At 41.8% G+C, this 13,379-nt stretch overlaps 1 protein-coding gene across 1 annotated transcript in view; it reads right to left on the reverse strand.

Annotated features, from left to right (window-relative positions):
* Positions 1-296: 296 nt before the first annotated feature.
* LOC128766306 (polycystic kidney disease protein 1-like 2) overlaps positions 297-13,379 on the reverse strand; it is a 35,256-nt gene continuing 22,173 nt past the window's right edge. Inside the window, exons 31-45 of the mRNA XM_053877827.1 lie at positions 12,742-12,950; positions 12,069-12,258; positions 10,498-10,732; positions 10,181-10,403; positions 10,007-10,097; positions 9,791-9,907; positions 9,459-9,644; positions 7,156-7,486; positions 6,956-7,089; positions 5,043-5,170; positions 3,852-4,012; positions 3,571-3,781; positions 1,575-1,676; positions 1,381-1,512; positions 297-455 (exon numbers count right to left, since the gene is read on the reverse strand). Coding sequence (XP_053733802.1) covers positions 297-455; positions 1,381-1,512; positions 1,575-1,676; positions 3,571-3,781; positions 3,852-4,012; positions 5,043-5,170; positions 6,956-7,089; positions 7,156-7,486; positions 9,459-9,644; positions 9,791-9,907; positions 10,007-10,097; positions 10,181-10,403; positions 10,498-10,732; positions 12,069-12,258; positions 12,742-12,950 — 2,609 coding nt within the window. The remainder of the gene's footprint in view (positions 456-1,380; positions 1,513-1,574; positions 1,677-3,570; positions 3,782-3,851; positions 4,013-5,042; positions 5,171-6,955; positions 7,090-7,155; positions 7,487-9,458; positions 9,645-9,790; positions 9,908-10,006; positions 10,098-10,180; positions 10,404-10,497; positions 10,733-12,068; positions 12,259-12,741; positions 12,951-13,379) is intronic.

Below are 13,379 nucleotides of genomic sequence, written 5' to 3' on the forward strand. Positions count from 1 at the left end.
TGGCTTCCCTGATGGGCAGCTTACCAGAACACAGCATTTTGCCCCAGTGTTGAAGAATGCAGATTTGAGGGCACAAAAGAAAATGAAAACAGAAAAAATGCTGACACATGACAGATTTTGACTGAAACCTCTGACGTTATTGCAGTGCATTTATTGCAGCTTATTTACAGTAAATACCGTGCAGAGACTAATAAATAAGAAAAGAATTTCACAGGAAAACCACTCCACTATATACTGCATATCCAAGTAAGGCTCAGAATTTTCTACTGAAATGAAGGCCAGCTGCTGAAAACAGTTCAGGATTGACGCAGGATTGTCGGTTCATCGTGGGGAACTATATGGCCTCCACTGTGGCCCTCAGGAGGCAGAGCGGGCTGAGATGCGATGTATTTGATCCCGAAAAGACTGCAGATTTTCTTCAGCATCAAGTCAACAATTTCTTCCTCCTCTGAGGGCTGAATAAATAATGAAGGATGAGAGAATCAGAGTGGTGGGGTGAGTCATCATCCCAAACATTTTTAAAAAATCACTGTGATTTGAAATATTTATTATGAGTCATACAAGTTTCAGTGGGAAATGTGTGTTTTGACATTGAAAGCTAGAGATGTTTTAGTATCAACAGCAAAGATGTTTCTATACTGGTGTCATGTCTGTCTTCGCTCCTAAAGCAGTGGAGAAGAACAGTTTAATGCTGAACTCAACCACAACATTCTTATTGGGGTGTACCGAAATGAAAATTCTTGGTTGAAACTGAACCCAACTTATTACTACAATTGCATTTTCAGTATTGAAGCATGCACCTCCTGTAGGGATCTTAATGCACAAACATTTTTTCATTAAGACTCAAGCTGGTTGAACATAGAAAATAAGAGAAACAGTGTTTTGACAAACACACACAACTTTCTTATTAGTTTGCTAAGTAACTGATGTGTGTCGTGGTAAATTCATCGGAGTGAAAAAGACGGATGACTCTATTTTCATCATTTGTACCGCTGGACAAGTGTGCGTTACACTACTTTTTGTAATGGACTCATTTCATTTTGGCAAACTTGAGAATTGTTTCATGAACCTTGAAATTGCTGTAAAGGAACACTATAAAATGAAGCTGTTTTACAGTGTCCATATTGAATATGTTGACATAAATTACAGGAATTAATAAAAATATATATTTAATTTCAGTCTCAACATGATGATAAAAGGGGTCTGTGGAAATTTCTATTTTTTTGGTCAGTGATCTGAATGACTTAAATTGAAATTATGGCTGTGGTTAAAACCACGCACCAGTTTAAATGTGTATGAATGTGTGTGTTACGTTGTCACTTTATTGCTTAAATACACAGCGCGCACACGGTTTACAACAAGCCATGAATATCAACATACCTGGTGATACAGTTGCTCCATATTAAAAGCCACAAGGATCACACTGATCAGCAAGTTCAGTACTACGAAGGTCATGAACACGATACAGGAGCCGAAAAGTAACGCACCAAGGACAGGGTCGTGCTCCAGAACCTGACAAATAATGGCACATCTGTCAGCAAATATCTGGGAAAGATTAACTCCGCGCCATTTACCTCATCATAGTCGAAGATGCCGATTTGCATTTTGATGATGGTCATGAGTGCAGTGATGAAGGTTTTGTAAGATGATAGCTCCCAGCCATAAATCAAATTACTCTGGAAAAGGTAGGATGCAGTCATGAGTGGAAGGGAGAGCGCAGCCATGCACATAGCCATGAATAGAACTCAGTGTAGAAGCATTTGCAAAGACACTTCCAAATCAACTTTCTCCACAGATATTTCCATTTTCTGCTGTTTATATCGAAAGTAGTGGAACATAGAAACTTGCTCTGAGGATGCTGACCTCAGCATGTGACCATCTCTTAAAGTGACCCAGTAATCAGTAGTGTTTTTCTGGACGGTAGGAGGAAAGTGAAGTGACCACTCATGTAATCACAGCAATAACATGCACACTCCACACAGGAAGGGCACAGCCTCCAGCGTCATCAGGAGAGGGAGGCTCCTTTTTCCTACAGTGACCTACAAACGTGTGGACAAAATTGTTGGTACCCAAGACAAACTCACCAAGGTCACGACAATGACTTGAATCTGTAAAGTCATAATAAATAATAATTCTATGAAATTTAACCAATGAAAGTCTGACATAGCTATTCAACCATGATTCAACAGAATTATTTAAAAAAAATAAACTCATGAAACATGCCATGACCTTTGTTGCGCAACCTTTTGAGGCTATCAAACGATCCCTGTAAATGTCAATGAGACTTTTGCAGCTCTCAGTACTGCACTCAGCTACTCCACCTGCACAAACTGTCTACAGTTGCATCAGGCGTAACAGGTGCCTTCTCCAGACGGCATGCTTCAGCACCTTCCAACGACGCTCAATAGGATTAAGGTCAGAGCTCATACAAGGTCACTTTAGAATAGTCCAGTGTTTTCCTCCTAGCCATTCTTGGGTGTTTTTATCTATGTGCCCTGGGTCATTGTCCAGTTGAAAGATCCATGACCTGCGATGGAGACCAAGCTTTCTGACATTGGCCAGCACATTTCTCTCTATAATCCCTTGATAGTCTTCATTGTACCCTGCACAGAGTCAAGACACCCTGTGTCAGATGCAGCACAGCAGCCCCAGAACACAACAGAGCCTCCTCCATGTTTCACAGTAGGGACTGTTCTTTTCTTTATATGCTTCATTTTTTCGTCTGTGAACATCAAATTTTGTCAGCATAGGACATTCTCTCAGATGCTGTGTGGCTTGTCAGCATGTAGTTAGGCAAATTCCAGTCTGGATTTATTTTGACTTGTCTTCAACAATGGTGTCCCCCTGGGTCGTCTCCCATTAGGTCCACTTTGGCTCAACAACGACGGATGGTGCCATCTGACACTGCTGTTCCTTTAAGTTCACCTTTAATCTCTTTAGAAGTTTTTTCCGGGATCTTTTGTTACCGTTCATATTATCTGTGATTATATTTGACATGAATTTTCCTCCTGCACCAATGTCCAGGGAGGTTGGCTACACGCCCATGGAGCTTACATTTCTGAATAATATGTGCAGCTGTTTGTCACAAGCTGACATCAGGCTGCTTGGAGATAGTCTTAAAAGTAAAGACTATAAAAAAATAAGAAGAAAATATGCATTTTTTAAAATTATTCTGTTGAAGCACAGTTGAACAGATTTTTTTATTTATTATTATTTAAACAGATTCAAGTTATTTCAGTAACCATTGTGAGTATCTCTTCCATTAAACGATGGGTACCAACAATTTTGTTGGGCTGAAGTAGTTAGTAGATCTATTCCGAAATTATCTTAGAAAAATAGTTTATTTAGCATGATTTGCTCTTTTTGTGCCTCAAGAGGAGAGTAAATTGTTGAATGCTAACTCTTCTGTTCTTCTTCAAATGATGTTTGCTTTGTACTGTATTTAACAGGTTGATCCAAGTTGAAGTTGTAAAGCAATTCAATGCATTCTTTTTTTTTCATTTGTAGACAATCAGCATGAGAGTATAGAGGTGTTGGCATGTGGGGAATATGTAAGGAAGTTGAACTTACTGTGGTGGAGTAGGCAATAATCGTGATGAAAATCACCAAAGCAAACCCACAGAGATCCGGCCAGGCTCGCTGCAGTGTGGCCGTGAGCATGTTCATTTTTGGATTGAGTCGAAGCAGATGCCACAGTTTGACAGAGGCCAGCAGGACAATAAAAGCGATCAGATACTGGAGCGTGTAGTCTGCCACGGCTGTATTGTAAAAACTTGCAAATCTAGACAGAAAGCATGGTAAAAACAGAGCATCCCTTTCAGAGCTGCCAAAAGAATTAACATTCATCTTACTGTTTTTTATTTTTCTGGTAATACATCAGGTCCTGATCTCCCAGCACTGTCCTCACGATGAAAGCTGCCACAGCGCACCAGCTCAGAAGGATGATGGATAATTCCAACAGGTTCCACTTGCTCCTGAAGTATTCACGGCCCTGCTGTTTCATTAACTTGCCCTGCCAAGTGCGAACAGTTCATACAACACTCTCCGGTGTCAAGACAGTCGAATGAACATTGGCGGCCTGTCAAAAGGAGACACTGCCCCACAACCCTGCAGTACATGTTTAAATGAATGAATGTTTCAATCTCCCCTTATGCATTGTTACATTGAATCCAATTCAGTCAACAATTTGTGTGACATGATGTAGTGATTGAATAGGAGCAGAGTGAGTTCTTATAATGTCTGCCCCTTGTTCCCTATTCTTCCACATAGCGGCTGTGTGGGAACTGGTGTCTATGTGAGGTCCTTTATTTATTGTGTGTCACTGACATTTTTGCGTTACTGTTGGCATTTTTGATTGTTTTTACGGTCACTTTTGTGTGTATATTTGTGGTCCTTGTGGGGACTAGTTCCTGGAAACACATCTTCTTGTGAAGAAATTGTGGAGACATTTTTGCTAGTTCACACAAGGTTAAGGCTCAATTTGAGGGTTAAAAGTCAAAAGTATACTGGTTAAGGTTAGCTGTTAGGTTTAGGGTGAGAGAGGCTGGAAAATGCATTATGATAGTGAGAGGTCGCACCAAAGTCCTAGAAATATGAAATTGTGTGTGGTAGTTTGTTTTTTGGTTTATGTTAATTGTAATGGCCACCAAATGAAGTGAACTTTTTTTAAGCCTTTTTGTCTTTTGCACGAGGGAGCTGGTTCACTGCGGTGCTTTTCTCCTGCCATACTGTAACATCTCAGCGTTGTATTGCACAGCAACATTTTTTTTACAGAATACAGAAATATCATGAGACTCACTTGGCCAAGATCAGCAATTAATAATATTCAAATTACAGTAATGTGTACAGTAAAGTAATTTCCTTCAAACTCACTTCATGAATAAAGGCATAATTGAACATATTATATGAATAAGTGGTCCACTACATAACTGTAATTGCACTCTCACAAGGCAGTCACACCACTGCTACTGTCTTCCACACCAACCAATGCAAAAGAGAATAAAAGATGATGATAGATTTGTTCCAGCCAAAGTTATTTTTACCTGCTGGAACATGAAGTACAGGATGAATAGCATGTAAGTAATTTCAGTGGCCATGATGAAGATGTAAAACCCATCAGTGGAATTGTAGAGACGAATAGTCTGCAGCTCACTTTGGAACTCAAAGGCCCCTGTGAAAAGATAATTTTATATTTTACAAGGAATAGTGTGTAAAACAGAATAAAAATACATGCTGCAGATGCCTGTGTTGTCCGGAAGTTGGTGGTAATATTATAATTTTGGATTCAGAAATTCTGGCAAATCGTCTGTCGCCTCAGTAGGGGAGACTGCTGACCTCGACTCCCTGGATGTTGTAGGGCTGTCGTCTCTGCAACATCGCGTGGCAGTCGAGGACAGTGCCTCTGGATTGGCAGACCGGGGTGGTGGTCCCCCTGTTTAAGAAGGGGGACCGGAGGGTGTGTTCCAACTACAGGGGGATCACACTCCTCAGCCTCCCTGGAAAGGTCTATTCCAGGGTACTAGAGAGGAGACTTCGGCCAATAGTCGAACCTCGGATTCAGGAGGAACAGTGTGGTTTTCAGCCCGGTCGTGGAACACTGGACCAGCTCTCTATCGGCTGCTCGAGGGTTCATGGGAGTTCGCCCAACCAATTCACATGTGCTTTGTGGATTCGGAGAAGGCGTTCGACCGTGTCCCTCGTGGTGTCCAGTGGGGGGTGCTCCGGGAATATGGGGTACGGGGCCCTCTGCTAGGGGCTGTCCGGTCCCTGTATGACCGGAGCAGGAGCATGGTTCGCATTGCCGGCAGTAAATCAGACTTCTTCCCGGGGCATGTTGGCCTCCGCCAGCGTTGCCCTTTGTCACCGGTTCTGTTCACCACTTTTATGGACAGAATTTCTAGGCGCAGCCGGGGGTCGGAGGGGATCCGGTTTGGGAATCATAGAATTTCATCTCTGCTATTTGCGGACGATGTTGTTCTGCTGGCCTCGGACCGGGACCTTCAGCATGCACTGGGGCGGGCGAGTGTGAAGCGGCTCGGATGAGGAACAGCACCTCCAAGTCTGAGGCCATGGTTCTCGACTGGAATAATGTGGTTTGCTCTCTCCGGGTCGGTGGAGAGTTCTTGCCCCAAGTGGTGGAGTTTAAGTATCTCGGGGTCTTGTTCTCGAGTGAGGGAAAAGGGGAGCGTGAGATTGATAGACGGGTTGGTGCAGCGGCAGCAGTATCGGCGGTCGCTAAGTCGATAAGCGGCAGACGAAGGTGAAGGTGAAGGGTTCAGAACCCAATAATGTGATTATTGTAAGTCAGTTATGTAAAGTTAATATGATAGGGTTATGACACTTTAAAAATGTTTTCTTACGTTGTCTGTATATCTGTATCATCTTGTATATATATATATATATATATATATATATATATATATATATATATAACTGTTTGGTCGAGCCCGGCCGTCTTGTCAGCTCTATCTTTTTGTCAAGTTTAGTCAAGTCTCCACGTCAAGTCAAGTAAGGTTGAGTCCCGTGCAGTCAGGCCTCTCATCTAGTCATCATCCAGTTAAGTCAAGTCATTGTCAGGTTTAGTTCTGTGCTCGCCTTGTCCAGTTTTGTCCTTGTCTTCCTTTTGTGTTGCCCCTCAAGGTTTTTGTTTGGATTAAACACTATACTTTAACTCCAATCCTGCTCTGTCTCCTTCTTCTAGGACCTAAACCTCAACCGACCTCATGACAGTTGATACTGAAAGTTGTTCCTTTCTATCAGAGGACTGGTGCAGGAAAAGCAGGAGTCACAGGCAATTCCATTCTGACACGCCCCCAGCCGATATGGTGAGACCTTACCTTCACTGTGCACACTTGGGTGCAGAGATGGCACACATCTTCATATGATCATTTATTTTCACTACAGAAAACATCATTCATTGTTGTTGTCATATAGATCCATGTGAGAGACCACTTACCTACTGCTGCTGTCTCCAGCAAGAGCGTGATGATGCAGAAGAGGTTTACATTTGCATTGTAGACAGTAAATTCAATGAAGATGGCTCTTGTGTAGGAATCAAGCCATTTGTTCCGGAAAAGATCTGTCAGGGTTCTGGAGAAGGAAATACAATATTATATATATGGAAAAAGTTGCATTGAACTATGGCTTCGTTCTTACCTAGTAGCTCTGTGGAAATCAGGTCCCAGCTCCGCAACAAAACCTCCTCCTCTATAGAGAAGAATCTTGCCTCTGACAGAATGGGACCGAAGCTCACTCTCAGTCTGGTACTTCCATGGGTCAGAAGTGTTTTGAGTGATCTGATCCTGACCAATAGGGTTCCAGTTTGGTTTATAGCGCCCCGTGTCTTCTGTCTCCCATGAATATGGAGCATGACAGCTCGGCACAGAGTCAGACATCCACTCTGCAGTCTCACAAGACCTTGTCTTCACCCTCACTTGACGTAGGCGGGCATTACCCACTAGTTTGGAGTTCCCATCTGTGATGAATCCTGAGAGTAAAAGAGAATATTGTTCTTGAACAATACATGATACAGCACCAACTCACCATGGACAAGGAACACTGCACTGATGCTCTTTATTGTTTGACTCTTGTATTGTTCCTACTTATAAATACTTAAACCTTTACACAAGATTTTTTGTTTTCTAGTACACATCAATTAATAAAGACATAAGCAGGATGGTCATTGTTGTTTCAGTGGATTATATATAACAAAGGAAAAAATATCCAAATCAACCAATTGTGTTCTCGAACAAATGATGTTATAACTAAACAATAGGGAGGTGACACCATTTGCAAGTGTGGTCGAGATCAGGCCGGAGAGAGGGGAGTCCCAGCATGTGATAAATGCCAGGTAACATGACATGTTGTTGACATGCTGTTCGACCTCCACTTGGCTTGTGGTGTTCGCTTTTAGGTCCACTTTGTTTAAGAGGTGCAAACTTCTAGATCAGCGAAGCCAAGACCCTTGTTTTTGTTTTCACAGTCACATTTAAATGCTTGCTTTCATGGCCCGGAGAATTAGTGGTTTGTGATTTCTTTGATAGAATTTCCATATATTATTTGACGTACGCTAGTACTTAATGATTGTTGTATTCATTGCCACTTTGTTGTAGGTCAGACTACAGTAACAAACACAGGACGATGTGGGACTGATAAATGTCCTTGAAGTTGTCTGAGACACAAAGATAAAATGATTCTTTTAGTGTTAAAACCTATTGACGATTCAATTGTTTTGTGTTTAAACGCAGGATTTTGGTGTCTTGCAAAAGTTATAATGTGCACAAAGAGTGCAGTCTTGTATATTCATTTGAAAAACAGCCAATGATTTCTAAAATATCAGACTGCAATCATGCTGATAGATTGCTGCTATTTCCTACAAATATATTTAACTATAACTGACTTCTCATTGTGAACCAGAGCTGTGGATATTCTTTTATTGCAATCAAAACTGAGTAAACACTCGCTTAATGGACATCACCCAACGTCTGACACAAAAGAAGTTTTCACAAAATATTGGCAATTGAAAAAAAATAAATAAAGTGATATTAGTGAGATAATCAAATGTAATAGATGACGTTTTTTTAAATATTTTATTTAACACTGTCCTCATTTTCAATGTTGAACAGATGGCCAAAGACTATAGAGCAGAGAGTTCCATCTAGGGGCCTCTGGAAACATATTCAATATTTGGACAACACATCCTCACTCCCCTGGCGTCATATATTGATCTTGGGAATATTGCCTAGATTGGGGTGCCATGGGATGCCGCTGCGGTCATTCTACGTATAACAATGTGTCAACTGCTATTCAAAAGCCCACCAAACAGCCATGGGAGGAGTGCCACGTAAGGGATTATTAACATCAATTGATATCCAGCGTAACTCAGTGAAGAGTGCTTCAGCACATCTCCCCCGTCTCCCCGCAAAGCCCCTGCCTCGCACATTCTCACAGGTCCGTGCGTACTGCACCTTGACGCGTGATCAACACCTGGAGTTATATGGAAGTAAACATTTTTTTTTTCTCTCCACCAGCACAAGATGCTCCATGCGGTCCTGCGCAATGCACAATCCTCAGCGCTCTGTCTGGAACACCACTGAAACATCTTTGTGTATGCAACACTGAAGGCTGCTTTTTTTGTCAATATAGGACGCAAAAGTCCACTTTCCCAAAGTCAATATATATTGCTCCATGGGAGTGTGGATTATTGGTTTGGAAAATGTACAGATTCATAATAACACATGACTCTTTATTATTAAACCAAGCTATGAACAGTATAATATAAAATTATTCAAATATCTGGTCAAGACCAGGGAAACAAATCTAGCTGTGAATACATGATTCTCCACCGATGCTCTCAGATGTGAGCTTCAGTAATAAGATTTAGCTGTATGGAGTGATTTTAATTGTATCTTTTGAAATATCTGTTTTCCTGGCAAGGACAAAATGCATGATGCTCTCACCTGGGTGAGCTCCAAAGAGGTTTTGCAGAAGTGAAGTGTTAGCCCAGGTGAACACGTCCTGGACACTCATGCTGTTGGAGATCCCTCTGCTGAAGCTCTGTTGAACATGTCGGTTCAGGAAGAATGCATTCTGGTCCCTCTGGCCGTGTGCAACCAGCAGCAACATCCACATGAAGAAAAGATAAACTGCAACAGGGATTATAGGGACTTAGACTCAGATATCACTATGAAAGGTGCAGTCGTCGCAGGGCACATAACCACAGATACACACATGCTGTCACATGTGCAGATAATAATTCAAGGTTTTATATATATGTGTGTGTGTAACTTACTCAATATCTCTGTCATGAGTGCGTACGCTTTTTGTTCTTTCACTTTATTCCTCTTCATTACTTCAATGTCAACAGGAAGAGGCGGGGCATAAAGCTGTGCTTCTCGTTTGACTGCCTCTGCATAAATTATTATTATTATTATTAGTAGTAGTAATGGTGGTAGTAATAATACTTACAATGTCACATGAGAAAGATAACAAATGTCTTTGTATTTACCAGCGGATGGCCGTACAAATGCTAGCTCATCCATTTGGTCATCGTCTATTTTTTTAATGACCAATGCAAAGAATACAGCCAGACAAAGCACCTGCCGACACATAAATGACACATATCCATCAGAGCATTAGTAACATCTGAAGATATAATCTATATAATCTGTAGAAACGTCACCTTCAGTGGCTGAATGACAAGGATACTTTGGAAAAAGGAGATCAGCATGGACGTCAACCAACTGATGGAACGATCCTTTCCGAACTTGAGCCCATAGAGCATCGTGAAATATCCGGCCACTACACTGGTGGAGATCACAAGGAACCAGCCAACAAATACAAACCACCATGGCAGACCGCTATGACAGCAAGAGCTCTTTTTCAGAGCTCCATCACCGTCTTCCCTGGAAATGATTTGTTTTCCACTATTGAAAGAGTACTGCAATATGATTGAACTTTTAAAGACAATAAAATATTATTAACTAATAGAATTCATACCTTTTCTGTGGTAGGTCATTGCTTGATGTGTGGAGCTCATCTTCCAGCAGACCCTTCATTCTCTGGACTTTCCCCTGGGTCTGGGCAAAGCTTTGCGCAGAAGGGAAGCCTGAAGGCCCAAGCAGACTCAGACGTCTTTCAATTTGACACAGCTGGCGATATAAATAATGGCTTTTGTTGCTCTTCATCGCATTTCCATCCAGCTTTGAAACAGGATGAATGGAAGTTCTGCCCTCTGCAAAAAAGAAACATCAGGATTTTTCTTTTGTTTGGGTGTTCAGAGAAAAACAATTACGGCCAAGTGACTGAGAATGAATTTATGCAAGCCCTCGGTGGCTGAAAGAACCGTGCCTAACAATTCACATTCATGCCGGATATTTGCAGAAGTGCTAGACGTTGGGGACCAGAGTTACCAATGTCCTGCATATGCCAGTTTGCATGCCCATCCTAGAACGAAACCACTGACTTGGTTGAGTTGCTGAGATTAGGTGTGCGAATAACTAGGGGGAATGAGGGAGTATGAGTCAGAGCGTAGTCACGTAAGTTGAAAAATATCTAAAGAAGTCTGTCTTATCAAGGTTGTAAACTGGCGAAGATATTGTTCATGTGTAAGTTCTCAAGTTCTTAATTCTTAGCATTCTAAATTGAGGATCAATACAGGCTGGCTTAAAGGAAATTTCCCGCAAACAGGCGTGGTTTGGGGAACAGTGAGCCACCCAAAATGTTTCCTTATCTGTGTCAAATATTCTTAAAGTGGTTTACAATAGGATTTTGTGTAAAAGAAGAAAATTGTGATGGAAGTGGACAGCAGTGTGGAGCAAGTGGAGAGCTTGTGAATATTGGATGACCAGAAAGATCTCAAAAGGTTCAGCAGACCAAGACCTCCATCCGCTCTCGTCCTCTGGAGTAATATTCTATTCACTCAAACCCCAAGATTCTTTTCTTTCAGACCGCGAATAGAATGGGTGATAATATATGTTTTCCTATTAATAACATGGAGAAACAAGTCAAAATGCAGCCGGGCAGACAGCATTTCCCTTCGCAATGAATTAGGAAAACCAGACACAACCTTGCTGGAACTTGACCTAACACCCACTTATGGAGCCTCCACTCACCTGCTGAACCCCCAACCTAAACCTTCTAATGTCTTAGATGACTAATGCAGAGTGGGAACAATTCAGATGGTCTGGGTCACGATGACATAATGAGTTTGAATATATTCACCTTTAACACGGAATACATGAAATGAAAACTCTTCCTTGAGAAGAGGACAAAGAGCTTCCTCCAGCCTCTGTTTTCATTGGCATCACAGGATTGAAGTGTGAATAGTTCCATGTGTTCCTGTATGTCACTTGTGCTTTGACAGCATGCACGGTGTGGAACAACCGGCTTACTCAGGCCAAACACAGCAATTTAAAACTGGATAAGAACATTTAACTGCTGTGACATTGTTCACAGTTATATTCAGAGGAATGACTGTATGAGTTCTACATGACAGTAAATTGGAAGTGAACACAGTCACAGCCTCTGTGATGATACACTGTACCCAAAACATCAAAAGCACTGCTCACCTGGCAATGGGTGAGGAGGATCCATTTGATTCTCAGCTCTGGGCTGACGGACCTCACTGCTCTTGTTATTCCATTTGATGTAGTTTTCAACCTCAGAAAGCGCAGCGATAAAGTCAACTTGTTTTCCATCGCTGAACTCAGTGTTGCTTTTCTGACTGTCTGACAGGGACTGAGACAATCTGATGATGTCCTGCAGAAACACACAACAAACATAATGAACTGTAACTCAGTGTCCTCTAATACATTCTTCTCTCCCCGGTTCTGGTCTGTTCAGTCCAAGATTGCTCCTTCTCTACCTCTCCTCTCCCTCATGGTGCCCCCCAAGGTTGGACCAATTTTTAATCCCTCTTCTTCTCCATAAACTGGGCCACAAGTCATTAGAAAGCAAAAGTCTGAGCCAACACAAACACACATTTTACACAGAGATGGGAAGGATGGAAATTGCCACCGTTTAGTGTTGGACGCCGTGTTTGTTTAGATGGTGTCAGAATCGGCTGTGCCTGCATCTGACAACCTTTGGAAATGGGATTCAGAGTCTTTGAACTTTCCGCTTTGATGCCAGCTTTGTTGCTGTGTAAACATTCCATGAGGACGAGAACAGAACCAAGGCGATCTCTTGCTACTTCAGTGCTGAGATATTATTACATTAACGTGAGGAAGAAGAATCAATTACTTGGGCAATGCTCTCAAAGGACACACTGCACGGCCCCGAGATGTTATCCAGCTCAACTTTGTCTTTTTGCTTTCGTTTCCTCCTGCAGCATGGTGTCTTCCGAGGTCGGGTGTATCTGAAGACGCTGACAATGAGGATATTTACTGGAAACATGATGAGTGAACTTTGAACTCCAATCATGAACTGCTGCCAGGTGAATTCAAAAGCACCTGTGAACAAAAATGAATGACACTTTAAAAATCCCCACACAAGTCACACAGTTTGACAGTGAGAATATAGTCGTGGCGGGCTCATATGAAAACAGCTGTAATCGAGTATTTGAGTTTTAATCGGGATACAGTGTGTTTACTCAAGATTTTAAACCCTTACTATAAACCAAATTATTAGTGACACTAAAAACTGTGAGTCATAGAATGAAAACTATTCCTGCCGCGCTATGAGAACAAGGAAACATATTCCAATAGTGACCAATAATGTCGAAGAACACTACAGCTTCACAATGAAAGGGAGTCCAATGAAATACGTAAGTGTTCATTAACGCTCTTATCTGATAAACTACTGTATCTCTAATGAGTCAACTGAGGAGAATTTTCTCTGCCGAGGGAAGGGATGTACGGAAGTTTTTCTGTCTGGTTACG

This window comes from Synchiropus splendidus, chromosome 10 (assembly GCF_027744825.2).
Source record: "Synchiropus splendidus isolate RoL2022-P1 chromosome 10, RoL_Sspl_1.0, whole genome shotgun sequence".
NCBI classification, from domain to species: Eukaryota; Metazoa; Chordata; class Actinopteri; order Syngnathiformes; family Callionymidae; genus Synchiropus; species Synchiropus splendidus.